The sequence below is a fragment of the Sinocyclocheilus rhinocerous genome, unplaced genomic scaffold, assembly GCF_001515625.1.
Source record: "Sinocyclocheilus rhinocerous isolate Xijiao unplaced genomic scaffold, SAMN03320098_v1.1 scaffold127, whole genome shotgun sequence".
In the NCBI taxonomy this organism is placed as follows: Eukaryota; Metazoa; Chordata; class Actinopteri; order Cypriniformes; family Cyprinidae; genus Sinocyclocheilus; species Sinocyclocheilus rhinocerous.
Window position 1 is genome coordinate 756,364 of NW_015664685.1, and position 26,945 is coordinate 783,308.

General features: G+C 36.4%; 2 protein-coding genes across 2 annotated transcripts in view; one reads left to right on the forward strand and one right to left on the reverse strand.

Annotated features, from left to right (window-relative positions):
* LOC107730326 (microtubule-associated serine/threonine-protein kinase 4-like) overlaps positions 1 to 12,226 on the reverse strand; it is a 131,594-nt gene extending 119,368 nt beyond the window's left edge. The window contains exon 1 of the mRNA XM_016541123.1: positions 11,779 to 12,226. Within this exon, the coding sequence (XP_016396609.1) occupies positions 11,779 to 12,039 (261 nt within the window). The 5' untranslated portion in view covers positions 12,040 to 12,226. The remainder of the gene's footprint in view (positions 1 to 11,778) is intronic.
* Positions 12,227 to 18,464: 6,238 nt separating this feature from the next.
* LOC107730327 (interleukin-6 receptor subunit beta-like) overlaps positions 18,465 to 26,945 on the forward strand; it is a 12,344-nt gene continuing 3,863 nt past the window's right edge. The window contains exons 1-11 of the mRNA XM_016541128.1: positions 18,465 to 18,675; positions 18,799 to 18,834; positions 19,115 to 19,171; positions 20,146 to 20,251; positions 20,441 to 20,604; positions 20,850 to 20,992; positions 22,142 to 22,277; positions 22,595 to 22,692; positions 24,858 to 25,068; positions 25,222 to 25,401; positions 26,335 to 26,463. Coding sequence (XP_016396614.1) covers positions 18,639 to 18,675; positions 18,799 to 18,834; positions 19,115 to 19,171; positions 20,146 to 20,251; positions 20,441 to 20,604; positions 20,850 to 20,992; positions 22,142 to 22,277; positions 22,595 to 22,692; positions 24,858 to 25,068; positions 25,222 to 25,401; positions 26,335 to 26,463 — 1,297 coding nt within the window. The 5' untranslated portion in view covers positions 18,465 to 18,638. The remainder of the gene's footprint in view (positions 18,676 to 18,798; positions 18,835 to 19,114; positions 19,172 to 20,145; positions 20,252 to 20,440; positions 20,605 to 20,849; positions 20,993 to 22,141; positions 22,278 to 22,594; positions 22,693 to 24,857; positions 25,069 to 25,221; positions 25,402 to 26,334; positions 26,464 to 26,945) is intronic.

Genomic DNA, 26,945 nt, shown 5'->3' on the forward strand with positions numbered 1-26,945 from the left:
TGGTGCTGCACGCATTTTACAGCGGACCTTTTAAAATAAACAGTGTAACTTTTATGTTTGGTTGACTGCATTTTAGTTTGATGATGAATGGCTGAAATGTCAGGCAACGGTAGAACTAATGTTGTGTGTGTGTGCGTGAGGCGCCTGTGCGATCAGATGGATTAAATCTAATAAAGATATTAAGAAAATAAATAAAATGCATTAAGAGCGTCACAAAAACGAGCGTAGCCTATACATTTACATTTAGTCATTTAGCAGACGCTTTTATCCAAAGCTAATATCTGTATATCTCTATACTTGTTGCACAGTGTTTTTTTTTTCCTTTTGTTAATCTGTTAATTATATTATAGCCTCTTATATATTTTGTGTGATCATATTTATTTTATTCCTTTTATAGACTTAATTTCTGTTTTTCTCCTTTCACAGAAGCGCTGCAGGTGCATGATGCAACGATTGAATCCTCATGGTCTTGTTTATGCTGCTATTCGTGCATATAAAGCTAAAGCCCTGTACAAAACAACAAAAAAAGACATTCTAATCTTACTGGTTAACGATCAACTAATGAGCTTCGTTTGACGGTCAGGAAAATTTAAATTAACAAAATGCTGTCATTCTACAATTCTCCACCATATTTACTATGCTGCGCGCAAGTTCAGGTAACTCAAAAACTTGCGTACACGAGCTGAGACCAGACGTGAGATTTGATCGTAGCCACCACTCACGTCCATATTGATAAATTCCACGTTTTGCATTGAAATGACCATACGCCAAATTTTCTGTCGTATGTTCATTTTGTAAATGAGGCCCATTATGTTTTTGCCAATGAAAATAGTGCCAAACAAAGCCACAGCAGAACTGTTGTGCCCTACTGAACTGTTGTCCACAGAACTGTTGTGCCCAACACACAATGTTGTTGTTTTTTTCCTGAATGAATCCACATTTTTGAATGAATCCAGTGAGCCAATGAATCAATGATTGACCCATTTCAGTTACTTGCTTCTTTTCTCAATGAATCAGCCATTTTAATATATTGATTGAATGAATAACTGAATGACTCCTTCATTAAGACAGTGACTTGCCACCACCTGCTGGCGGCTTTAGTTTCATATTTAGAATATAATTTAATAAAAAGAAAAAATAAATAAATAAATGTTTATGTTAAAAGAAACTATACGGAATCAAAATAGTTCTTTCTAAAGCTATTTTTTGTCATGTCTTTTCAATGCTTTTCTCATTTAACACAATAATGACTTTATCTTTTGGGGGTAATTTCTCATCTTAAAATGATGTGTAATTTGCAATTAAATTGCACATTAATTAGAATACAAATTTTAAATCAAACCTTAAAAAAAAGGTTTTAAAATAATAAATATAACCCATTAACAACAAATGCACTTCTAATTAACCAGGCCTTTGTGAATCATGGAGGTCTATAAAGTAACTAGAGAAAGTTATCGTTAGTATTCTCATTTATCTCAATAGCATTTGCTCAGCCGGCAAATGAATCCATTGAATTTGATTATTCATTATTATAATAGTTGCAGCCTTATATGTGACAAAGGGCTCTGTTATTTGATGCGAATCATTGATGTGTCCTTATAGCCTTACTACACAACCAAACCATCACCAAGGTACATACCTTGGTGTAAATATGAAAATTCCTACAAAAATCTGTCCTTATAATAAACATTGTACTATCCACACTGCAAAGCACAATGGATGTCAAATAGCACAAAGCAGTATAATGAGAGCAATATAGTTTTTTTTCCACTGCTCATTTTCAGTGTAGACGGTGCCTGAAAGAGTGTTGAGCAACCAGCACACACTTCCCTAAAAAACAAACAAAAAAAAAGTTGTATTTGCCAAGCCTTTCACTTTTCCTGGATCCTCAGGCTTGGCTTGGTCTTTGATAATCCAATATTATTAACAGAATCCATCTCAAACAGCACCTTCACAAGATTGAATACAGATACAATTTATGAAGAACAGACACTGGCATAGTTTACATTAGATACATTACAAACTGGTTTGTTGTTACCTCAGCCAAGTATCCACACAGGTGTTAACAGGTCGGCACTTAAAAAATACCTATGCTGGCATAACAGTAAGCCATTTCCTTATAATAGCACCAACCAAACCACACTGTCAGCTTTACTGCTATTATATGATCTGCAGCTTCAAATTTAACACCGTTTTAGGAATCTAATAAGGTTTTGGTTTCATAAGGTTATATTCTAGACCAGGGGTGGCGAACTCCGGTCCTGGAGAGGACTACCCTCTACCCTGCAGAGTTCAGCTCCAACCCTAATGAAAACTCACCTGCCTGTAGCTTCATAATAACCGTTCAGACCTTGATTAGCTTGTTCAGGTGTGTTTGATTAGGGTTGAAGCAAAACTCTGCAGGGCTGAGGCTCTCCAGGACCGACGTTCGCCACCCCTGTTCTAGACAAACCTACTGTAAAACATCATCAAAAGTGTTTGTGATAGGTCAAAAACATTAATACATTAACTGCCAATATCAAAAGCTATATATAATTTTGAAATCAAAAAGTATTTTTTTGTTTTGTTTTTTAAGCTAATGATTGAGGATTTATTTCCTTACACCCATCAGTGGCGCCGTGAAATTCCTTGTCAATGTCATTAAAAAGTTTCCCCAGAAGCCAATGCTGTATCTGTCTCATCAACAGTGGACCAAGCAAAACCAATAAATCAACAGCAATCAGACAGGCATGCTGGGGATGAGATGACATCACCCACAATGGACACAGGAGAAACCCTAAACAGATTAATGGCAAATCCTCTTAACAAGTAAGCCATTCACTCTACCGACACTCTAGTCTACATCCTCTTTACAGCTCCGAGAAACCCTGTTAAAATAAATTGATGTTTTTTTTTATAAGCCCGGAAATGGAGTTTCACATGTTGAGCCCTATTGAGCGCTCCTCAACAGATAATTCAGACTGATTAAAAAAAAACACACATAATAGCGCTCATCACTTTGAGAACAATGCACCCTAATGAGGTCATGAATGATTCACTGGTCAAAAATATGACCAGAAAAGATTATGAATTATGAGGTATGAAATTGAGACTGAGAGATTATAACAATAATCACGAAAACATTCATATAATTACTTTAGGCTTGCTAATGTAATATCATCTTAAGGATGAAGTCTTTAGTGCACAAATGCATTAGTACAGAACTGCCAGAGTTTCTGAGGCTTTGTACACATTCTACTGCACACATTTTGAATTTGATTCCAAAAATTTTTTTTTCCACAGTCAGTGTACTCAGTCAATAACTTGCCATAATAATGATATTAGTATCAGCACAATATTTCTCATAAACAAAATCGTTCTTTCACTCATTCAATACATAGTGAATGTAGGGTTGCACGGTTTACCGGTACTACAGTAGTATCGCGATACTAAGGCTCCAAAATACTGGCAGTGCCACTGTATTTTTTAAACCGCAGTATCGTCATTATGGTTCTACTGTAAGTACAGGGTTGTGAGGGATACTTTTAAAATGTATTCCATTACAGTTACAAATTACTTCATTAAAAAAGTATTCAGTAACGTAATCCAAGTACCACAATATAAAAGTAATGAAATCTGATTACTTTTGGATTACTTCAAGTTACATATGTAAATAAGTCAAAAAAGCAATATCTAAGTACTTTTATTTAATTATGACTTTAAAATTAAAACTAATAAAAACTATTTGAAACTATTAAAAATCGTGTCTTGTTTCACTATCTAGATATTACAGCCCATATATTTATATAAAAGGCTATGCAGACATGTGGCTATACAGTTTATTATTACAGTGTCACGGGTTGCCAGGGGAAAGGAGCTTGAAGGAGTACATAGGAGGCAGATAGTCAAACGAACATAGTCTTTAATAAATCCACAAGGGCAAACAGATGAACACAACCTCTTAACACAACGTGAGACAGGACCAAGAAACTGTAGAAAAAGGCAGGGCTATAAATATTCAACCAAACGAGGGACTAACGAGTAAATTAACAAGACACAGGTGAACAAAATGACATAATCAGGAAACTAGGTCACAAGGGAACAGGCCAACTGAAAACACAATGAAAACTAGAACACAAACCAAACATAACCCTGACATACAGTTTTATTTTTATAATTTTTTTCTTTAACATGTACAAGTAAAAATAAATATAGTTTATACACAACATTAAAAAATGTACACCATATACATATTAGTCTATTTTAAAATAAGCCTACATGTCAAAATGCATGTGAAATGCTATGATCTTTCTTTATTTCATTGACTGATCCGGGTTGTGGGGACTCTCATGTTGTTAATTTCTACATTTTCAGGCTCATTTTCCGCTAGAAAACTTACAACTGCAGTCATGCACACCATGGAATTTTAAATCACTAACAAACACTACATTTTAGCTAACGTGATGATTTCCATGCTAGTCGGACTCGTACATGCAAATGTTCAAGTTGGTTGAGTAGCCTGTTAATGCAAAAGTCTTCATGCATAGCTTACGCTGTACAACTATGTTATTTTCTTTATCCTCTTTGAAAACAAAATAACTGTGAAACGTCCAGACATGAAAACGTTTTTCACACCAGGAAGCATCGTAATTGCTTTACTGTAAGCATTATTTGAGGAGAATAATTGTAGACGGGTGTTATTTGCGCACGCACCAGCAGGCGGCTCACGTGAGTCAACATGTGTCAACAGAACCAGGAACTAGAGCCCTGCATTTCAGCCCGGGACCGACGGGCCTCGACTTTTTTATGCCCCTAGGGCCGAGCTTTGGGCCAATTTTCACGTCAAACGGATTACAGTTACTAGATTTTTGTATCCTGATTACGTAACGCCGTTACATGTATTCTGTTACTCCCCAACCCTGTGTAAGTAATGTATGTGGGGCAGTCGCTAAAATGTTCGAACACTTGTGCCTTCAAATAAACAATACAAATGTGTTTTTTTGTCCTGTCGCCTTTCTGCGGCGCCCTTTAAATGGCGCAAAATGCTGTGTAGAATTTGCCTGTTTCACACTGGATGCGCAAGCAGAGCAGGAGCCGCACGTGCTTCCACACTGACAGCATTTGTCGCGTGAGCACACATGCATATAGCATGCTGTAGTGTAGTTTGCATGATAAAAGTAATCTTAACGTTAGGATATACATATAAACTATAGTTTTAATCATTTAAACGAGCCTTTGAAATTTGGGCAAAATCTCCTGGCAAGTGTTTCCCAGTTATTTGTGGTGGCCCACCACAATATCAACACGGACCGCCACAAATAGATTTTCCAAAATGCTTTGACTTCATTGAATAAACATGAGCACTGCACGTCAAAACGCGGCACGGGTGTTTTTATATGAATGTATCTTTGAAAGGAACCGATTGTCTTCAGAAAAGTTTTGATGTCATTTTCATTTCATCTTTCCTATAATGCCTGATAAAGTAGCATTCATGAGCGCAGAGCTGCTTTGATTACAGCTGTTACCGGGGAAACCGCTATTTCTGCAGCTCCTAAGCACCTCCTGCTGGCAGAGAATGAATTTGCATTTTCAATAAGCCCGTCTGCTGTTTTTTATTTACATTATATACATATATATTTCCCCCGGGGAAAGTGCCGCCACACATAGAGTGTAAGTCTGTGGGAAACACTGGGTGTGTTTTCGTGCATTTATTAAGCCTATTTTTTCACAGTGCTGAATGTCATATGGTGGTTGGGAAACGCGGAAGTGCCACACCGTCTCTGCGTGCGGTGTGAATACTCTAACCTATTAAACGAAAAAAAAATGCACTGCTTATGTCCTGCTTAAGATTGCGTTGTGAATCCGGCCTTATATAATATGTACAGTATATCTCTCAGTTCGCATGGTGTCGCGATACTACTTGTGATACTTCCGCTGGTATACTGTAGTATCGTAACATGTGTTTATGGTATCATGCAGGGGTTTGCTATTTGAGAAAAGAGTGAGCAAAAGAGTTACTAAGTAAGTAAGTAAATAAGTAAATAAATAAATAAAATTGTACTTAATAAAAAGTCTATTTGTAGGCAATTTTTTTACATTGTATTAATTTGCCCCAACACTAAAACATTAAATGTATATATACATTTTAAAGAATTACTACATCATGGTAGCATTTCGTTGTACTGCCTTTATTTTATTTTATTTTTTAAAAGGCAACATATGGATATTAGCAGGCTCTCTATAGACACTATAAGTTCTATTAAAGACAAAATGCCTGTCTGAACAAAGCCTGGGTGATGTACTATCCCTCAACAACTTGCTGCTCTTTCATCATAAGTTCATTATTTAAAGGTTACTGCACCATTAGCAGCATTGGAGGGAATTGGTTAAGTTAATGTTTCTGTGTCAGGTTGGTTGGCATGCCCAAACAAATAGAACAGAAAGTGCCTCAGAAGAAACAACAAACGAAAAACTGCATATTAAATTGGAAAAAGAGAAATGTTTTAACATTCAAAGCCACCTGGCTAAAACCAAAAACCTTACCACTATACCACAACCACAGTTCCAGAAAGCTGTCTGTCCTCATGTAGTCTCTAAAGTCACAACAGTGGACGTTCAGGACAGTGTCGCAGTATTGCCGTCTTTGCATTCACATCTTTTTCTTTTCTGGGGCAGTATTCATGAGGGAAGGGTGAAAACAGAAAGAGGCTATTTAAGAGACCTAAAATGGGGTTGATGAGTGAAAGCGGTCAGGTTTGGGTTGAAATACTGTAAGTGCGCAAGAAAGCCTCATCATACCCAAATGCCGCAGCCAGGCTACCACCACAGTTATACAATACTATTGACGGCATTATTGAATATTAAATATGATATTGAAATATATATATATAGTGCAATGACTGATATTCCTTGATGAACAGTGAAGAAATTATTTTTCATGCTATAGGTGTCATGTAATAGCAATTTTTAAACTTTGTCTACTCCGATGCATGCACAAATTGCTGTTTGAACACTTTTAAATGAAATACAGTTTTATAAATATACATGTTTTTGACCAATTTTGTTACATATGTGGCAAGACTATATGCTTGGTAAAACACATAACTGGAGCATGAAATATTCTTTAAGAATGTTGGTGATGGTACCATGGTTTATACACATACTGGATGTTTACGATATTAAGGCCTTTAAAATATTATTCAAAGATATTTCGTAGAAGTCCATAATGGCCATGTTCTTTTTGTAAGTCCTGACTTACATTTACATTTAGTCATTTAGCAGACGCTTTTATACAAAGCGACTTACAAATGTGGACAATGGACAGCATAGCAGTGGTATGAAAAGCCATGTTTCTGAATGACAGAACCTAGTGATGCCATGTAGACAGAGAAGAGAAGTGGTCCCAGTAGTTAGATGTTGCGACTTGGACACCTCACCTCTCCAAGATACTTTGAAGGACCTATCTGATAGGAAAGACTCAAAGCACTGGAGTGTGGTTCCGGAGATGCCCTTTGCCAATAGGGTTGACAGGAGGATCTGGTGGTTAACCGTGTCAAAAGCAGCGGACAGATCCAGCAAGATAAGTATTGAAGATTTGGAATCCGCTCTTGCCAGTCTTAGGGCTTCAACAACTACGAGTCAGGCAGTCTCGGTTGAATGTCCACTTCTGAAACCAGACTGGTTGCTGTCGAGGAGGTTGTTCTGTGTCAGAAAGGCAGAGACATGGTTGAACACAGCTCGTTCAAGTGTTTTTGCAATGAAAGGAAGAAGTGAAACCGGTCTGTAGTTCTCTAAAAGAGATGGGTTAAGGGTGGGTTTCTTAAGTAGTGGGGTTATACGAGCCTGTCAAAATGTTGAGGGAAAAACACCACTGTGAAGGGATGTGTTAATGATGCGAGTGAGTGCAGGTACAACTGCAGGAGAAATGGCTTGAAGAAGATGAGATGGAATAGGATCAAGCGGACAAGTAGTAGGATGATTAGTAAGGATGAGTTTGGAGACTTCTGCCTCAGAGAGTGAAGAGAATGATGTGAATGAATGTATGTTTGCTGGTAAGATGTGCTTGACAGATTGTGGTGTGGAAAATTGTGCACTGATGTTTTTAATTTTATTAATGAAAAACGTGGCAAAGTGACTTAAAGCCTTTCTATTCATCATCATGATGACATCACCTTAACAATGTACAATGATGGTGGTGTTGATAATGTATATAAAGTGGGTAAAGAAAATAAATCACCTCCCTATGAAATAATCACATTTTGTTGTGTTGCATCCTGAAATGAAGATGGTTTTATCCAGCGGTCTTTACTCAGTGCAGCTTATAACATCCAAGGTGATAGATATAACACCAACATGTCAGGAAAAAAAAAAAAACAGAATCACCGAGTTGGAAAAAGTATCACCTCCTAAAAGTGACTTGTAAACTCAATCAGGTGTAGCTAATCACCTTCTCAATAGCACACAAAGCCATTTGACTTTCAACTGTGATCAGCTGTGGTCATTTTGATTAGGTCAGCATGAAAAGAGATTTCCTGGAGCATTTCAGTTCTTGGTAGTGCAACTGAAGCAAACAATCAACTATGAGTGGCAAAGTACTGTCAAAAGATCTCCGGCATGAAGTTGTGGACAGGCACAAGTCAGGAGATGGATACAAAAAAATATCAAAGGCTTTATCAATGCCTAGAAGCACAGTGAAGTCTATTATTAAGACAGGGGAGGTATTTGGTGCAACACAGTCCCTCCCTGGATCAGGATGTCACTCCAAACTGGATGAAAAAGCCAGGGGGAAACTGGTCAGAGAGGTTACCAAGAGGCCTACAGCAACTCTGAAGCAGCTGCAGGAATTTATGACAAAGATTGGTCATTGTGTGCATGTGACAACAATATCACAAATTCTCCACAAATGTGGGTTGTATGGGAGGGTTGCAAGAAAAAAGCTACTCCTCAAGAAAGGCCACATGCAGACACAACTGAGCTTTGCCAAAACACACCTTGTAGATTCTGAGGCAGATGAGATTAAAATTTAATTATCTGGCCTCAACACCAAACGATATGTCTGGCGGAAATCCAGTACAGCTCACCATCCAAATAACAGCATTCCTCCAGTAAAGTTTGGAGGTGGTAATATCCTGTTATGGGCTGTTTCTCTGCAGCAGGGACTGGAGCACTAGTCAGGAAAGAAGGAAAATGGATGGGACAAAATACCATCAAATTCTTGAGGAAAATCTGCTGCCCGCTGCCAGAAAGTTGTCAATGGGAAGGTTTTTCCAACATGACAATGACACAAATCACACAGCAAAACTGAGCACACAGTGGTTGAAGGAGAAAAAGGTGAATGTCCTTGCATGGCCTAGTCAGAGCCCATACTTAAACCCCACTGAAATTACGTGGAATGACTTGAAGACTGCAGTCTACAAACAGTCACCATCAAATTTAACTGAACTCGAGCAGTTCTGAAAAGAAGAGTGGGTAAATATTGCTAAGTTAAATAGAGACATCTCCCAACAGACTAAAGGCTGTAATTAAAGCTAAAGGTGGTTCAACAAAATACTGACACAAGGGGGTGATCCTTTTTCCAACTCAGAGATTGTTTTTTTTTTTGTTTGTTTTTATATAAAACTATATAAATATATAAAAACTTTGTCCGCTTGACTGCAAAGCAACAAAATGTGATTATTTTAAAGGATGCACAATCAGCTTGTAACACTCCAAAGAGAAAGGAAAACTTGAAATCGCATCATATGACCCCTTTAAATATGGCCAATAATCCAGACACTTAAATGTCCTAAGTGCTGTTGGCTACAACATCACAAGTACATGCAGATCAGGCCTTTTAATGATTATTCACATGAAGGGTGTATAAATATCCAGTAGTTGGAATCCCTTTATGTAAACAAACAGTAGCAGGGGAATATAAACTGCACTGTTTCTCAGAAGTCTGTCTTCTGCACTGCAATACCATTGTGGCATATGAGCTTCAGATGATTTGTTTCCACTCTCTTGACCTGGCTGTAAGTAAACGGGTGATGACATGGCTCTGAGAGCGACAAGCATCTCAGGTATCTGATTGGTGTGACAAAGCCATCTAATCCTCGGGCAAGCCAATTAGACGTCACACCCAGTGAAAAGGGTCTGACATATTAACTATGCTGGACAAACCAGTCAGGAAGAGTTTGACAATGACTAACCTACTTTTCAAGTTAGACTAGGCAAACAAAGGTTACAGAATCACACTTTGGTTTTAAGAACCTATTGTATGAAACAAGCAAAAGGAGCTTTTGTTTTTACACCATGTGCAAATCAAACACAACATGTACAGCTGAATGAAACTGAAACCAGATGAAAATGCATGTGAGAAAGTTCAAAGTACATATGCAGAGTACCTGTAAATGAACACCTACAAATATGAGTTGAATGAATTGCAGCTAAACGTTAGAAATTCTCTGTCTGCAATCATTGAGATGTACAATACTGCACATATGCCTCTAGACAAATAACTTAAAATGGAATTTACAGTTCAGGGTGAGATTGCCGAGGAATTATTTATGAAAAGTGAAAGGCGCTTGGAGAACATGGATTAATAATAATAATAATAATAATAATAAAAAGAAAGAACGAAAAACTTGAAAGGAAGGTCTTGCTATAGAGCAAGTTATTACACTTTGTGATCAACAAACAAACTTTTTTGTTTGTTTGTTGAACAAACAAACAAACAAACATTGCTGTAAAGTTGCTTTGCAATGATTTGTATCGTGAAAAGCGCTGTACAAATAAACTTGACTTGACTTGACTTGACACTTTGATGAAAGATTATGATATGCACCAATGCATCAATCAAAATAAGACCAGGTACATGAAATCATAAAGTAAACATTTGAGTTCATGTTGACTTTAAGGTGATGCACAATTTCGAAAACTGCCAATTTATAAACACACCAATTTTTTTTGCTTTTGTATCATCTTCACACAGTTAGGCTCTTTTAAATATTATATTGAGCCTAATTTTGCTAATATAATAAACATAACGTCACCCAATTTTATCCACTGAAAGGGCAAATCCATTTCCATAATATTATTAAATATTTTGATAAAACAAGTAAATATTAATATGTAAATAAATATTTGATTAAATAAACAAGTCTTTAAATAAAGTGATTTATTAATGAACAAACTCAAATTTCTGTTGTGTCTACATTTTTTGTAATGGACCATGCAAATATGTGCATGTATTGATTTATTTGTCAGACATGCATAAATAAAGCAACTTTATCTTTGTAAATGGTTAAACGTGGAAGACAAAAAATAGTTAAACATGTGGAGGAGAAAACAGATGTAGGCTAAAAGACGAGACCGACCGCAATTCAGTATGAGCAAACTATAGCCTTGCAATCGCAATTTAGTGTGCATGTTATGGCGATATTACAATTATCAATTACAATTAATCTTAAGTTAAAAATAATAAATAAATAAATAATTCTCAACGAATTAATAGGATTATGAATGAATTAAAGTTCTCAATGAATTAACAGCAGATGTGTAACACTTCGGTAAGAGGTTGGAGCAGAATGTATGGTTGTTGGATATCAATATCAATCAGTATCAAAGAGGGAAAATATATTTCCCTGTAGTATCTACCAAATATTCTACAGTAACAACATGGGAAATCATTTTTAACTACAGCATGCAGAGCGTTTTTGCTCAAAAAACACCTGCAGTCGCGAGCTTACAGCTTTCAGTATTCAAACATACGCAAACTGAATGGCATGAGTGTTTAGTGCAATTATAATCAATGTACTTTACCATTTCATCCTCGTCCCCTTCATTTTCTCCTTCTTCCTGGTGATCCCCATTCCTCAATTTTATCTCGTCGCTGCATTCATCAGAATCACTTCCCTTCACTTTTTCGTCAAGACCTACAAAATCTGAGGAGTGACATTTAAATTCTTCTAAGTGTAGTTCGGGTTCATACGGCTCGGCTCTCGCCTCGACTTCTGAAAGCGTGTCGGAGCCTGATGAATCGCCTCCGCCGCCTCCAAATGTTTCTGACTGCTCACTCTCCATTGCCCTAAAACATCACGTTAAATGTCTTAAACTAAAGACATGCTGAAGAACGTCTTATCTGAGCTCCAGCTGAGCGCCCGAGAGAACTCCCTTCACTGTACTGGTGTAATTTGAGTTAACATGAGTCTTCATAACATGACAAACATCCATAGAAAGTGAAGTTTGTATCGCGTCCTGCTTTGTGGGACGCTGCAGTGTCTTAACTAAAGTCTGCGCTCATTTGCCAAACAAACCCCGCCCATCAGCCAATGAGAAAAGAGCGCGCTGGTCAAGGCCTTTTAAATCAGAAAAAGGTTTGTCCGAAAAACGCTGGCTGTGTTCGAAATGCCATACTATCATACTACTCTTACTATTTCTGCAGTATCCAGTATGTATGCTGTGCATAGTATGCAATTTTTCTGTATGCATGTAATACCCGGATAACCTACTATATTCGCCAGAATCTGCTAAATATAACTCAAGTACACTGAAATCAGTACAGAAGCTGTTCGGAATGGCATACTACCATACTATATTGCAGTATGCTGTGTGTATACTGTGAATAGTATGTGAATTTTCTGTATGCATGGAATGCCCGGATTACCCACATTAACTACATAATTAAATACATTAATGTATTTTCGAAGTATCAGTGGCGCAGCAAGTAAAACGTGAGCTGTTTGCTTTTGACGCAGTCGACCCGAGTTCGATCCTGGCTTTTGTCAACTCATGCTTCTCCTTTTCCCATCACATACCAGATCAGAAAGAAATTTATTTGTCATGTGACAGCACTTAAGCATACTACTCTGAAACATTTATTGCTTATTGTATACTGTTTCACACACTATTCTTTAAAAAAATAGTAGGCAATATGCACTGTGTACTGGGCAGTAAGCAGTAAGCAAGTATGCCATTTCGAACACAGCCAGAGTAGTGTTGTGTCCTTTGCGAATGAGCTGGCTCTAAGAGCCGATTCTTTGTAGCGAACGAGAAGAGCCGACTCCCATCGGTGAGAGCCAAATCTTCAGCCAGAGCATTCTATTTTAGCCCAATTTAGCAATTGTGAATAGTTTGTGTATTGGTAAGCAATTTTTTAATTGTTTTCATAAAAGCCTTATTTTTATGCATTTTTTCATTTCGTTTGTCATGTGACAGCACTTAAGCATACTACTCTGAAACATTTATTGCTTATTGTATACTGTTTCACACACTGTTCTTTAAAAAAAATAGTAGGCAGTATGCACTGTGTACTGGGCAGTAAGCAAGTATGCCATTTCGAACACAGACCCAGACAGATGTTGAGTTGACAATTACAGCAGGGATAAAAATTAACTCTGTTTCGTTTTATGAAAACAAGAGACACAAATTATTTGTATCATTTTACACGTAGGCCAGTGGTTTGGCTTTATTGTGTACAATATATATATTTTTTGTTCAGGAGTTCCCATGTGCACTGAGGACGGGGATAGTCACAGCCAAGATAGCACAGGTACGTATGCAAGATGTCTGTTAAAGATCGCTTCATCTGGAAAGCATCTGCTTTCACTAGTGGATTCCTGCAGTATGAAATTCCCCTTAAAAGTATTTAAACACTTAAGACACACCTTACAATCCATGAATATTGTTGCATTGTATGACATAATTTCAAACCAAGTAGCATTTATTTTAACCTCCTGAGACCCAGAAAAAAAAGTTTTGTGAATTTTGTATTTTTTCATGTCTTTACATTGTTTTTAGTGCATAAGAAAAAAAATTAAAATAAATAAAATGTAAAATGTAAAAAGTAAAATGGTAATAAACGGGTTTTCCCACTGTATCTATACATTGTATCTAATTTGCATATTAATGAGTTCTTGGGGCAACATGTCATGAAAAAAGAAGTATGATAATGGGAGTAATGATTGGCAAGATTTTCATAATGATATCTAATATTTCATAGGGATATTGAAATATAATTTATTTTGGTGTGTCTCCCAAAATGCGTAATAAACATGCTTTTAGTCGTGGTGTCCTCTGCAGTGGACATGTGAAATTGATGTCCTGTTTCATAACAGAAAGTCATATTTTGATTTGAAACCCCTTAACATTTTCCTGAGATGTTGATTTATGACAGACAGCTTTAAAATGAGTCAGATTTAAATGATAATTACAAAATATTATCATATTCCCATAAGAGAGTTCAATTTGATCACTAAACTAATGTCAGCCATTTTTAAAGACCATAAGAGTGGGAGTTGTCATGATGAAACTTCCAAACATTTGGTATCTCTGCACAGGACATCCAGACTTAAAACTGTGACATGCAAGTTCTCAGAGAAATTCACTAAAATATAATGTCCACTACAGAGGACAGAAGTCTATTCCTGGGTCCCAAGAAAGATCTCAAGCACACTTTTCAAGAAAATCATTTCAAAGCAAGACATTGTTAAGTTTCAAGTATACTCTACTAATGAGAGTTAGTTGACATGTAGTTACTTATAGTCAACTGAATTTCTTAAAGAGACCATCAAAATAAAGTGTAACCTTAATAATCTCTAAACTGTAAGTGCGATTGTCACAACTGTTTTATGGAAAACCACAACTCTAATGCATAGGTCTTCAACCCTGCTCCTGGGGACCCACTGTCCTGCAGAGTTCAGCTACAACCCTATCAAACACACCTGAATCAGCTAATCAAGGTCTTCAAGATCACTTGAAAAGTCACAGGCCAGGTGTGCTGAAGCAGGTTGGAAATAAACTTTGCAGGACAGTGGGTCCCCAGGAACAGGGTTGAAGACCTATGCTCTAATGCAGTGGTTCCCAACACTGGTCCTGGAGGCACCCCAACACTGCACATTTTGCATGTCTCCTTTCTCTGACACACCAGTTTCAGGTCTTGGAGTCTCTACTAATGAGCGGATGACCTGAATCAGGTGTGTTTGATTAACGAGACATACAAAATGTGCAGTGTTGGGGTGCCGCCAGGACCAGGGTTGGGAACCACTGTGTTAGCAGATATTAAGCACTATTAATACTCTAATGACTGGCAGGGGATATTTACTTGCAAAGTTACTTATAGTCAGCAAAATGTCTAAAGTGGACTATCAAAATAAATTAAGTGTTACCATCAACTGTGTACTGTGACAGTTTACATCACAAAGGTGAAATATCTAGTTCAGGGTTGCCAAACTCAATTCCTGGAGGGCCAGAGACCTGCAGAGTTTTGTTCCAACCCTGCTCCAGCTCACATACCATGTAGTTTTCAAATAAGCCTGAAGGACTTGATTAGTTTGATCAGGTGTGTTTAATTAGGGTTGAATAAAGTCTGCAGGGCTCTGGCCCTCCAGGATTTGACACCCCTGATCTAGTTAGTTAGTACACTTACTTCACACTAGATGGCGTGCATCTACAATAGTTTGATTTTATAACTGTATGAGTGGCCTGTGATATTCCCAATATGACCTATAGTCCAACTTTTTGAGAATAATATAAAAACACAATGGAAAAAGGTAGAATATGCAATTTCAATGTTTACAGTTGATTTAGAAAACATTCAGACCCCCTTATATTTAATTATTTATTGACATTTTGTTGTAGCCCTATACTAAACTTTAAAAAAGCATGTCAATAAACACGCTACACCCCACAATAACAAAGTACATTTATTAAAAAGAAACAACTGAAATATCACATAGTTATTCAGACTCTTTGCTATATAGCTCAGGTGCATCACATTGTTCTGAATCATCTTTGAAGGTGTTTCTTCACTAGACTGGAGTCCACCTGTGGCTAATTCAATCAGTTGGACTTGATTTGGAAAGGCACACTTATGAGGTCTCACAGCTAAAAATGCATATCAGAGCAATAGTTCATGTGGGGAGAAAAAAGAAATAATTGAATGCATTTTAGCATATGGCTGCAACGCAAAAAAAATTAAGGGTCTAAATACTTTCTGTATGTGTTAGCATGGATTTTTTTTGTCACCACTCTCATTATCATCTCACTATCCTTGTATCATTCTGAAAAGATGTTGATTCAGTCTCAACCTTTACCACAATGTCACACAGAGCAAAACAGCCCACACACTCTTATCTCAATCAAGGATCAAGACCGTCGTCTTCCATTCGTCAGGTGATCAAAGCAATGAGTGGTAAAAGTATTGATAAACCTACAGGTGGGGGATTTTAAAACTGTGCTGTACATTACTCTAAATATATGACCAATTTCCTGTGAATGTCCCTTTGACTGCTCTATATGTGTTTTACCCACACGTTGGAACAAAGTTGAAATATGTAAAGGAAATATATTAAAAAAAATTTTTCAATCTTGCTCAGTTCATTTCTCAGAATGTGCCCTGCTATGTAAACAAACTGAAAGGATGTTCTTTACAAATTTTATCAAACCCACTGATCACTGTGTGGTTCGCGCTGTGACAAAAACACGTTCCATGTGCTGTTAGCAGCAAGCTGGGTAAAAACTCTCTTTAATTATGTGTAGTATGAAAGCTGTGAGGTTTTTTCCATACACATAAACAACATTGCAGGTTGGTTGATGCCGAGGTCTCCAGCTATACACAACCAATCTTATTAAAATAGTAAGACAGTGTATATGTCAAGGTTTGGGTTTTTGCTTGGATGTCTTTTCTGTGTTGATAAATGAAATGTGTAGATGCTGTTAAGGAGGACAAGCTTTTAGTGTTACACTGCAATGTGTTTCCTAAGTTGGGCCTCCTAACATTGAAGTCTCTGAAGTGTGAACGTGTCTCTTCCTGTGTGCGTGTGTGCATGTAGGAGAAAGAGAGAGATATTTAACTTCTCACAGCTCATACCACATATTCTCCAGTACAGTATGTCTAGTAACTGCCAAATGCATTATTTAGATAAAACTGTTTGTTTATCCTGATTTTGTGCTGTTTTATGCACTGGACTTGTTTGTGTAACAATGGTACTCTGATATTTATAAGCATGAAATGTCTTCATTCACTTCATATGTGCAGTTTATTAGTAAAATCAACTCCCTTTCAGACAGAGAATTCAGTCAACTTTAGAATGTGTGGTCCATACATCAGGCTGAAAATATGTTTCCTGGAAAGCTCAACAGAAGCAAAGAAGTGAACTGACTTAACAGTTCGTCTTTGGTTTTCTGAGATCTGTCATCTGAAACGTTCACTCATTTCTCAAAAGTTTCAAGGGCCTTAGAGTAATCTAAGAAAAGTGTTGGTTCCCTTAAAAAGGCAAGTTCCCACCACACATTTTGTACTTGTTATGCACCACTTCAACTGTGAACATAATAAACAAAAACTGAATTTTGCCATGAGGTAAAAATATCAAATATCAAAGTCATATTGATAAAGATAGTTTATATCATATAGGCGTCTTTTAATGTCTTTAATAATATATATATAAAAATAAGTCTGTCCAATTTAACCGTTATATAATAACAATGATTATTTAATGGTGGTATCTATAACTTACTTGAGAACTTTAAAGGATAGACAGCTAAAAGTTCTTTGGCATAACATTTAATTTGTAAATATGTTAAAGAATCACATAACTGTATCTGTATTGTTGGTTATCTGTTTTTATATTTGTTTGTTTATAGTTGTTGATATACTGTACATATATCAAACATCCATTTATCAAAAAACATACATATATCAAAGTTACACTCACGCACGCACACAACACGATACAATGTGTTACAACACTCCTCTGGTCTCCCCTGAAAAATTAAAGACTAGTCTGTACATCTCTGTACATCTCACTCTTTGCAATAGTACAATAAATCAATATTTGCTATAAAAATGCTGTTTTTTAAGGGTTGACACAAAACTGCAGTTCAGTGAGAAAATCAAAAGGAAAGTTCTCAAGTCATAAGTGATTTCAAGTTTCAAGAGGCTTTGCCTCTACAAAATTCAACAATGCATGCTAGTTCTATTCTGAGTTTGCAGAAGTGAAACTGTTTTTTTCTTGCACAAGCTCTGTATAGGTCAGTTCCATTGCAATTTGATACTGAAGAGGATTAATTAACATCCAGTTACTCTATGGCTATGATGGCACAGATTGCTACCACAGTGTATGGAGCCTCAATTTGACTGTGCATAAACAATTGTCAGACTACAAAAATTAAAGCTACAGTTTTCCCTAAAAATTCTGTCATAATTTAATCATATTTAAATAAATAAATAAATAAATATATATATATTAAAGAATGCTTCAAATGTTTTGTCCATTTCCTCAGCGACTTTCATTGTAAAAAGAAAAAAGAAAAAAAACGTCCACAGACAAAATATTTTCTTTTGTGTTTCGTTCTGAGGGCGAGTCACAACATCTATTCCGGCTCTGAGACATAAATAAAAGGGCACATTTCCAAGAACACAGAAGTGTCTGAATGCTGTGGCGAATCAGCTTCTGGCAGCGTCGTTTAGCGCCTACTATATAATGGCCAAAAATGCTGAGCCGCGCCTAAACGTTACCGAGTTGTGCTCTCGAGGTAGGCAGTTCTCTAGGTTCTGAGACAGCCTATGAGAGTTCAAGAACACCTGTTGGGCTGTAGTTTCATGAGTGATGGGAAGGGAATACCCCGTACTGTTCCGTTAGTTGGTAGGCTGCCTGAGTAGCAGACTGTCAGAGGAGGCGACAATGCGCAAGTGCTCGGCTGCATTTTACATTACGCTAGGTATGTGCTTTAGCTGTGTGTGTGTGTTTTAAAAGTATTTTAACAGAGTTATGGTATAGTATTGAACTTCATTCGTATGGTTGCTGAAGTGATAGGTAATTTCAGTACGTTTATTAATTTCAGGTTTCGTATCTCTCTGGACAACTGTAGCGTCAACAGGTCAGTATGCGGGCCGTGTGTGTGTCTTGTTTACATTCACTTGGTCTGAGACCATAATGAAAATGTGAAATGTGAAACAAAAATCGTTTTTCTATTTAAACCTGTAAACAATAAACACGTTTTACGATTTTTAGAAAAAGAAAACAAAGGCACGTTTTCACGTAAAATAAAGACTTTTCTTTTTCAAAAAATTCTCCTTTTGCAGGCACTTAGCCTATAGCCATTGTTTAGAAGATAACAAAAAAAAAAATCTTTTAACTCAGCTTATCATTGTAAACAGGATCCTGTGACTGCGGACGTGAAAACTTGAACGTTGATAAATGTAGCAACACAGAAGGTAAGAAATTAACATTTCCACTATGCAAGCTGCCTTTTTATCCAGTAGATTGGAGTAAAATCGAATATCCTACTTTTTCTTAGTGTAACATGAATAAATAACACACCTGATACTTCATTTGTATTGTGTACAATGTGTACATTGACACATCTTAAGGTTTTATATCACCACTAAATTGAAAGTTTTGTGCTTGTGCAAAAGTCCAATAAAATATATTCAGTTCTTGTATGGAAGAGGCGCAGTTCAGGTTGCCCTATAAAATTTAAGGATTGCTGTTTTCTTCTTTGTAGAGTCTATTTACAGTAAGTGCAAATTGTCCATCTGGTTGGCACAGTCTGTTTACACTAATGCTGCCCACTGTTGTCTAATTGAGCCAGAGGAAATCATAAAAGAGACCAAGTTGACAAATGGGAGAGTTATGTGGAGAGTAAGGACAGTGAATTTATTTTCTGACATGACCCACCCGAGTTTGAATTTTTTTAAATATATTTTTTTCTTCTATTAACTAGGTTTTCAGATGAACTATTATATAATATAAAGTGTAAGCTAGCGCTTAACCTTTTTGACTGTTTAACAATTAAAATGATAAAGCATCATGTCATAATTTTGACAATCTCAACAAATGTTCTCAGATTTTACACAAAAAGTTTTGACTGCATTCACAAGCTCTACATTCAGCCCTGTTAGTTTATCAATTACTACAAACCAACATTTGTTGTCAAAATAGTGGCAGCTTAATTTACTCCGTTATTTCAAATCCTATTCCCCATTTTTTTTTTTCATTATTTTTTATTAATTTTCTTGCTTTTTCATTTAAATATAGAAAATAAAATGGTTTAGACCTCCGGAGTTGGACAAATACTTTGTTTACATTTCATTTTTAAGACTTTCAAGTCCTATTTTGCACTGTATTTGTGGCAAGTGGCAACATTATTTTTTGTTTATATTATCAGTGGATATTTCTCATCTCACAGGAGTCTCTGATTTGGCATGCTACATAAAATATATCAAAAATAAACGTATGTCCATCTGTGAATGGAAAGGAAACATGTCAACCTCATACACGCTGTACACAAAACAGTAAGTTTATGTAAGAAGTGACAAATTGATGATTTTAACTTTATTCTGTTTGCAGTCTGAGGCTGAGCTTCACACCATTGCTGTTGTTTGATTTTTTTAATACTCATATCACAATTAAAAGTTAACGTCTTCTTTATTTGATAACTGATAATTCTATTTAACAATCCACACTCTTTGTTTCCTGTGTAGGAGAAAATGTAGTTGTATAGCTGTACATCAGAAGGACAAAATTTGGACTTCCAATTACTTTGTTGTTGTCTTAGATTGGAATATGACGGCTCACGTTATTGCAACCAGTAAAGATCAGCCCTCGTGCACCTACACAAATTTCAGTGGAATTCCATCCATGATGAGTATGTTAATCAACAATATTAATATTAGTAACTTCTAATTCATTAAAATCTTAACTGTATCGAAACCCTGATCTTAATCTAAATATACTGATTAAGCTTGAAGTTACTAGAATTATTAAAAATAGTAAGTACTAGAACTTCAAATATTAGTTAAAGCTGCTTGAAAATTATTTTACCAGACCGAAATTTCTGCATATTAGTATATGATTCTGCATTGCAATGTTTAACGTTTTCTTTCATTTCAGCAATGTGTGGTCCTCATTCAAAACTAATTTACAAAAGAAGCTCAGGCCATCTGACTGTTTGGGTGGATTGGGGAACTGAAAGCAAATATATTAAAAACTTCCTTGTTAAGTACAGAGAGTTCAACACTACAAAGTGGAAAGAGGTCAGTAACGGACATCTGACAAGAGGTCAGGCATTTATTATTTATTTCCTAAACAAATAACTGCACATTCCGACATCCATTTACTTAATAATTTGAAATATATTCTCATAATTAATTCATAGTGATATTCTCATAGTAAAAATACTCGTAAATAATTATGACTGATAACTATGAAAAAAAATTATAGCTGACACGCATGGTAAATAATTTGTCAGATGAGTATAAAAAGGTGGCTTTTCTTTTTTGCTCTCAATTTATGAATATCTTGGGCATTTTTTTCCCTAAACCCTGATTAATTTCAAATCCTGGTGTAAAGGTTATAGTAATAGAGTGTGTACCTTTTCCCAAACCTCCGTACTATATTAACCCGTAAAAGGTGCATATTAGTACTTTGAGTGTACAAATTAGTACATAAATGGTACGTATAGCAACTTTTTAAATACTACCGCCCCAAGTGACAACTTTTTTTCTGAGAGCGTACAATTATAGCACACTCATTGGCATACTGCAACCCATGATGTAATGTGCTTAACTTCCGTTTTAAGAGTAGCCATTAAGATGGAAATAATCTCTTCATGTCTCATTATTGGATGAGACTGCCAAAGACTGTTTCATGTTGTCCTCTTATTTTAGGAAAATAGTATGCAGGATGTTTATTGCTTGGCCGTTGGAGTTCATTTAAAATATATTTATGGATGGCAATTTTGTGCATAGGTAACCTATATACTATACATTAGCCCAAGGGTCTTGAGCTGGTAAGCTAAAGCTGTTGACAGTATCTAGTTCTGCGGCATATTACAGTGTGGTATAACACACTGGAACTGAGTAGAATGCAAGTCAGCTGATAATATGGACGGTTTGGTACAGAACAGAGTAGTGGTGTGGTGGGCTACCACGGTGTGAAAAAACAAGGCTGAAGTATAGTTAAGAATAGATTCTATCTGCCGTTGTATCTTTCTGTCTGTAAAAATGTTTACACCTTTTCAAAATTTTCAATCTAGACTTTCAATCCCACTAAGTTTGTTTTGACTAACTTTACTTTTCTAGTAGTAAAAATGTAGGACTTTTAGTAAAGTTTGCTACAGGCCCATTACCTGATGTGAATTTACTTGCTTGTTCCACCTAATTTTGTACTCTTTTCCTCCACAGCAACAGTCTAAAAACAACAAAGAATGTGTTTTATGGAATCTGACGCCATCTCTGCCTTACGAGTTGCAAACACAGTGTGTTCCCAACAAAGAGTGTGCGCAGTGTCCACTCAGTAAGGTCATCATGGTTCCACCTGGTGAGTTGAGGACAGGGCTTTCCAAAGTGGCTAAAAACAAGTGTGTATTTACTGATATCTGTATTTTCTTGAAACTATACTTTTGTTTTAGTGAAGTGTACATTTTCTGTGCCACGAAACTGGATAAGTTACAAACACTCCCTTGTCTTGTTTGATCAAACAGGTAGAGTTGCACTAAACTCATGGTATTGGTTGAGCCAATGTTGTTCCCAGTCACTCCACTCAAAGTCTATTTGTGGTGCTGGTGGCAGAGAAACCACACACTTTATCTTTAATATTTAATTGACCACTGTATTTTCTAAATTTTCATTCTCCAGAACTCACAGATGCACCATCAATCCAGCTGGAGATCCAAGACCATATGCAAAATCGTTTTATATCACCAGGCCAGAGAAAAGTGGTCGTGAAGTGGGAGGTACTAACACATGTAATTTCCCAAGGCCATCTGTGGTGTTTTCTGTGGTGGAATTAATGGGATCCAGAACAAAAATTCTAATCGAATCTTATCTGATTCTTAGAGAATTCCTATTCCCATTTGGGTCCTGGTGTGCTACCAATACCTTTCTTTCAGTATTGAATAACTACACAGGTAACACAGTTATTAACATTCTAGTAACTACTATTAACTATTAGCACTGATTGTAGTAGTTCACTATTAGCTAATCAATAATTACTATTTTCCATACCTCCCAGAAAACTGATTAAAAACTCAATCCGAGCAGCTGAGTCCTTAGCCATCTTCAAGAAATGACTAAAAACACATCTGTTCCATCTTTATTTGACCCTCTAACTCTAGCACTTTCTATTCTATTTTAATTCTACTTTATCTATTTATCTTTTTTTTATTAAAAAAACAAAACAAAACACTAGCTTTCTATTTTTTCTATTCTATCTACTTGTTTGTCTTTGTGTGTGTGTGTGTGTGTGTGTGTCTCACGTGTGCTTGTGGAGGAATGTACACACTTACGAGAATGAACGAGCAAAACTCCCGCGGCGAGTAGAAAGGCTTACAGTTAATGAAGAGCACTTCTAGATCTGAACAGCACATCTTCTTTAACACAGTTACATCTGTACACCACCTCTCATTGATGTAAAAGCATGTCCCGCCGCCGCGCGATTTCCCCGTTGATTCTGCGTTGCGATCTGCTCTAAACAGATCGCGACGCAGAATCAATTTGAAAGTCACTTTGGATAAAAGCGTCTGCTAAATGACTAAATGTAATGTAAAACTATATACAGTTTCATTATAAATGTGAATAATGCATAATTATTTCTAAAGTGATGACCATGGTAATTACTCAAATATTACCAAATCCTTCAGATGGAATTACTAATTATTTCGGTACAGTATTCTATATGATAGCTCCCTAGTAATGACTGAAGTTCTTGTAAGCTTTTAAGGTTTTTGTAAGGTTTTGAATAGTAATTCCTTTTGAAGGATTTGGTAACAATTGAGTCATTACTAGAGAGCTACCATCATTATTACAATAGTTATTAAGAAAAAAAACCTAATCCTAAAGTATAGAATCTTCTAACCATTCATAATAATAAAAAGGACTGAAGTAGAAGACTTACAAATAAGCATATCTTTCTGCAAGGTACGTTAAATTAGTCACTGGCATTTGGGGTATGGCTAATTACTCGAAAGGTTCCAATAGTCTTTATGGCTCTCCAGTGATTTGGTGAGAAGTGTGGACCTAATATATCTTTTTCTTTAAGTAACCTAGTAATAATAATTTACAACAAAATGACTACAAAAAAGGACGAAGTTCAGAGGAATGATTGCCCAAGGTCTCGGAAACTAAAATCCATTATCAATCTTTAGTAAATGGTTCTGTAAGAGGACTCATGAAATGTACTAATTATTAACAGCTTATCCAAATCATAAGTCTGTTATTACCTATTGATTATTAGTGGTTAAATATTAAAGTAGTGGTAAAAAGGTTAATTTATTGACTAGTTTCACACAAATTATTAAATTGTATATTGTTTCTTAATAGTTTTCCTGGGAGGTATGAACAAATAGTTACTGAATAGCTAGTAGTTGTTGCTTTTTTTGTTCCAGGAGAAAGAGCAGTACAGGCAAAGATCTATTTACAAGCAATTTTTTCAATAAACAAATGAGGTAATCCAGCAAGAGGCAGAATAGAATAATTCAACAACCGCTTCGCACACTGCATGGAAAGACAGCAACAACAAAGACTACTGAAACACAGGGGTTTATATACATAGGATAACAAAGGGCTAAACAAGGCACAGGTGAGGGTAATTAGTACTGTAACCGTGGAAACAAACTACAAACTGGAACAAAGGGAAACACAAGCAAGAAGGGAATTACAAACTAAAAGTCCAGGCTAAGGAAACCGAAACTGAACAGAAACGTGAATTACTGCATGTTAATATTAGTTATTAGAATGGTAACATTGCATTACTCATTTGTTCCTGTGTAGTTATTCGTTAATGAAGGAACAGTGTTCTAAAGTGTTAACAGAATCCTTTAAGATCGGTTCCAAATTATAATAAAAATTCTAATAGGAATCAAGAATTTTTTTTTTGGGTGATCATCCCTTTTTTTCCCAGTATGCAAACAGTGAGGCTGTGGCTAACTACAGTGTGACAGTGTGGAAAGTATCCGGGGAACCCAGCAATCGGGACAGCTTCAGTACTGAAGATTCATCTCTCACCCTGATCCTGTCTTACTCTGCATATAACATCAGCATCAGGGCTTTAAACAGTGCTGGTTCGTCTCCTGTTTCCAGTATAGCCATTGAGCAAATGGATGAATGGAGGGGTACATTGCTTTCATATTTTCTTAAGTGCTACATGCAGACTACTCTGGTTAGCCTCATGTCCAATGAGTAAACATACTGTATATATGAACACTGGATGAGAAAATTTGCCACGTTGCTGTCGTAAATGCTGTGTATTATTTACAATTTTTTAGATTCGTTTGGGCCATTCACTGTCAACATAACCGGCAACAACAGTTTTAGTCTGTCCTGGAGCAGCTCTGTCTCAAGCGTCTGTTACTCTGTGGAGTGGTGGGCCAAAGGACAGATACCAGCTTTTCGTTCATTCTATGTGAAGCAGACGCACAAAGAAAAAACTGAGAAAACTGAGAGCAGTACTGTTCCCTTTCATTCTTCCTTAATAAGTAGGATAAATTAACTTCAGAATAGTATATTTGTATAATGAGTCAATGGAAACTAAGGATGTCCAAGTTGATGAAAAAAACCTAGTGTAAAAGAAAACGTTCTATAGAATGACATGTTTTTATGTTGTAATCATATTTCTAGCATTTTCAAAAGTATTGATTTAATAACACTAAAAATGTGGTATAAATATCTTGTAAAAGATATTTGGGGGTGGGGGGGAGTCGTGGCCTAATGGTTAGAGAGTCGAACTCGTAACCCAAAGGTTGCTGGTTCGAGTCTCGTCCCGGCAGGGATTGTAGGTGGGGGGAGTGAATGTACAGCGCTCTCTCCCACCTTCAATACCACGACTGAGGTGCCCTTGAGCAAGACACCGAACCCCCAACTGCTCCCCGGGCGCCGCAGCAAAAATGGCTGCCCACTGCTCTGGGTGTGTGTTCATGGTGTGTGTGTGTTCACTGCTGTGTGTGTGCACTTTGGATGGGTTAAATGCAGAGCACTAATTCCAAGTATGGGCCACCATACTTGGCCACATGTCACATGTCACGTCATGTCACGTCACGTAAAAAGTAAAGATGTTTTCATTACACACTGAATACACACGAGTGTATATTTTTAATCATTATTGTCCAATTATTTTTCAAACATATATCTCAAGGGGAAAAAGTTATTTTTATTTATTTTTAATCGTAAATTTGAGATTTTATTATTGTAATTTAAAAAAAAATAAATTCTTAGATCTAGACACAAATAACTATTACAACTATGTAATGTTTTCTATTAGCACAAAATATACGTTTATATATATTTTACCTTGATTATAGAAGAGGGAGAATTAAAGCTTTATTTATTCACAGCATTAAGGATTCCAGCAATTTTTTGTTTTTGTCTTTTTTTGAATGCAGTTTTTCAGCCCTATACAAGATATTATTTCTTCCTGCACATCAGACCATACCAAGACACCTGCAACATGAAGAATGTGAACGACAGTGAGACGACCTACGGCATAGCCCAAACTTACTTCACTGAAGGAAGTGAGTCTAAATATTCATATATGAAAACTATCATATGCATATATTAAAACTACTAATATATGCTGAACAAAAAAATTGTGCAAAAATTACCTTTACTTGTAGCTTGTCAGTGGGGCAGTACCCTCAAAGGCACCCCCAGTACCCTCTCCTAAAAACACAGATACATCGATTACTACTTTGCTGGTCTGTAGACTGAGCTGCATCACTGACAATGCTTTGCTTTTGCCAGAGATTTCTTCATGCGTGAATTTAATGCACGAAAGCACTGATTTGTAGTCTAAAAGAAGTCTGAGTGTGCAAGTGTTAAGGATGTTATCTCCTGAACTTTGCCAGAGAAATATGAGCTATTGTGCAAGCTAAAAAAAAAAAAAAAAAAAAAGAAAGGGTAAAAGAAAATTTACAGATTACAGACGTTGTGTGCTTCCCTGCCCACGCTATCTGGCAGCGGGGGATACACACGATCTGTGTGTTGTTTGTTTAGG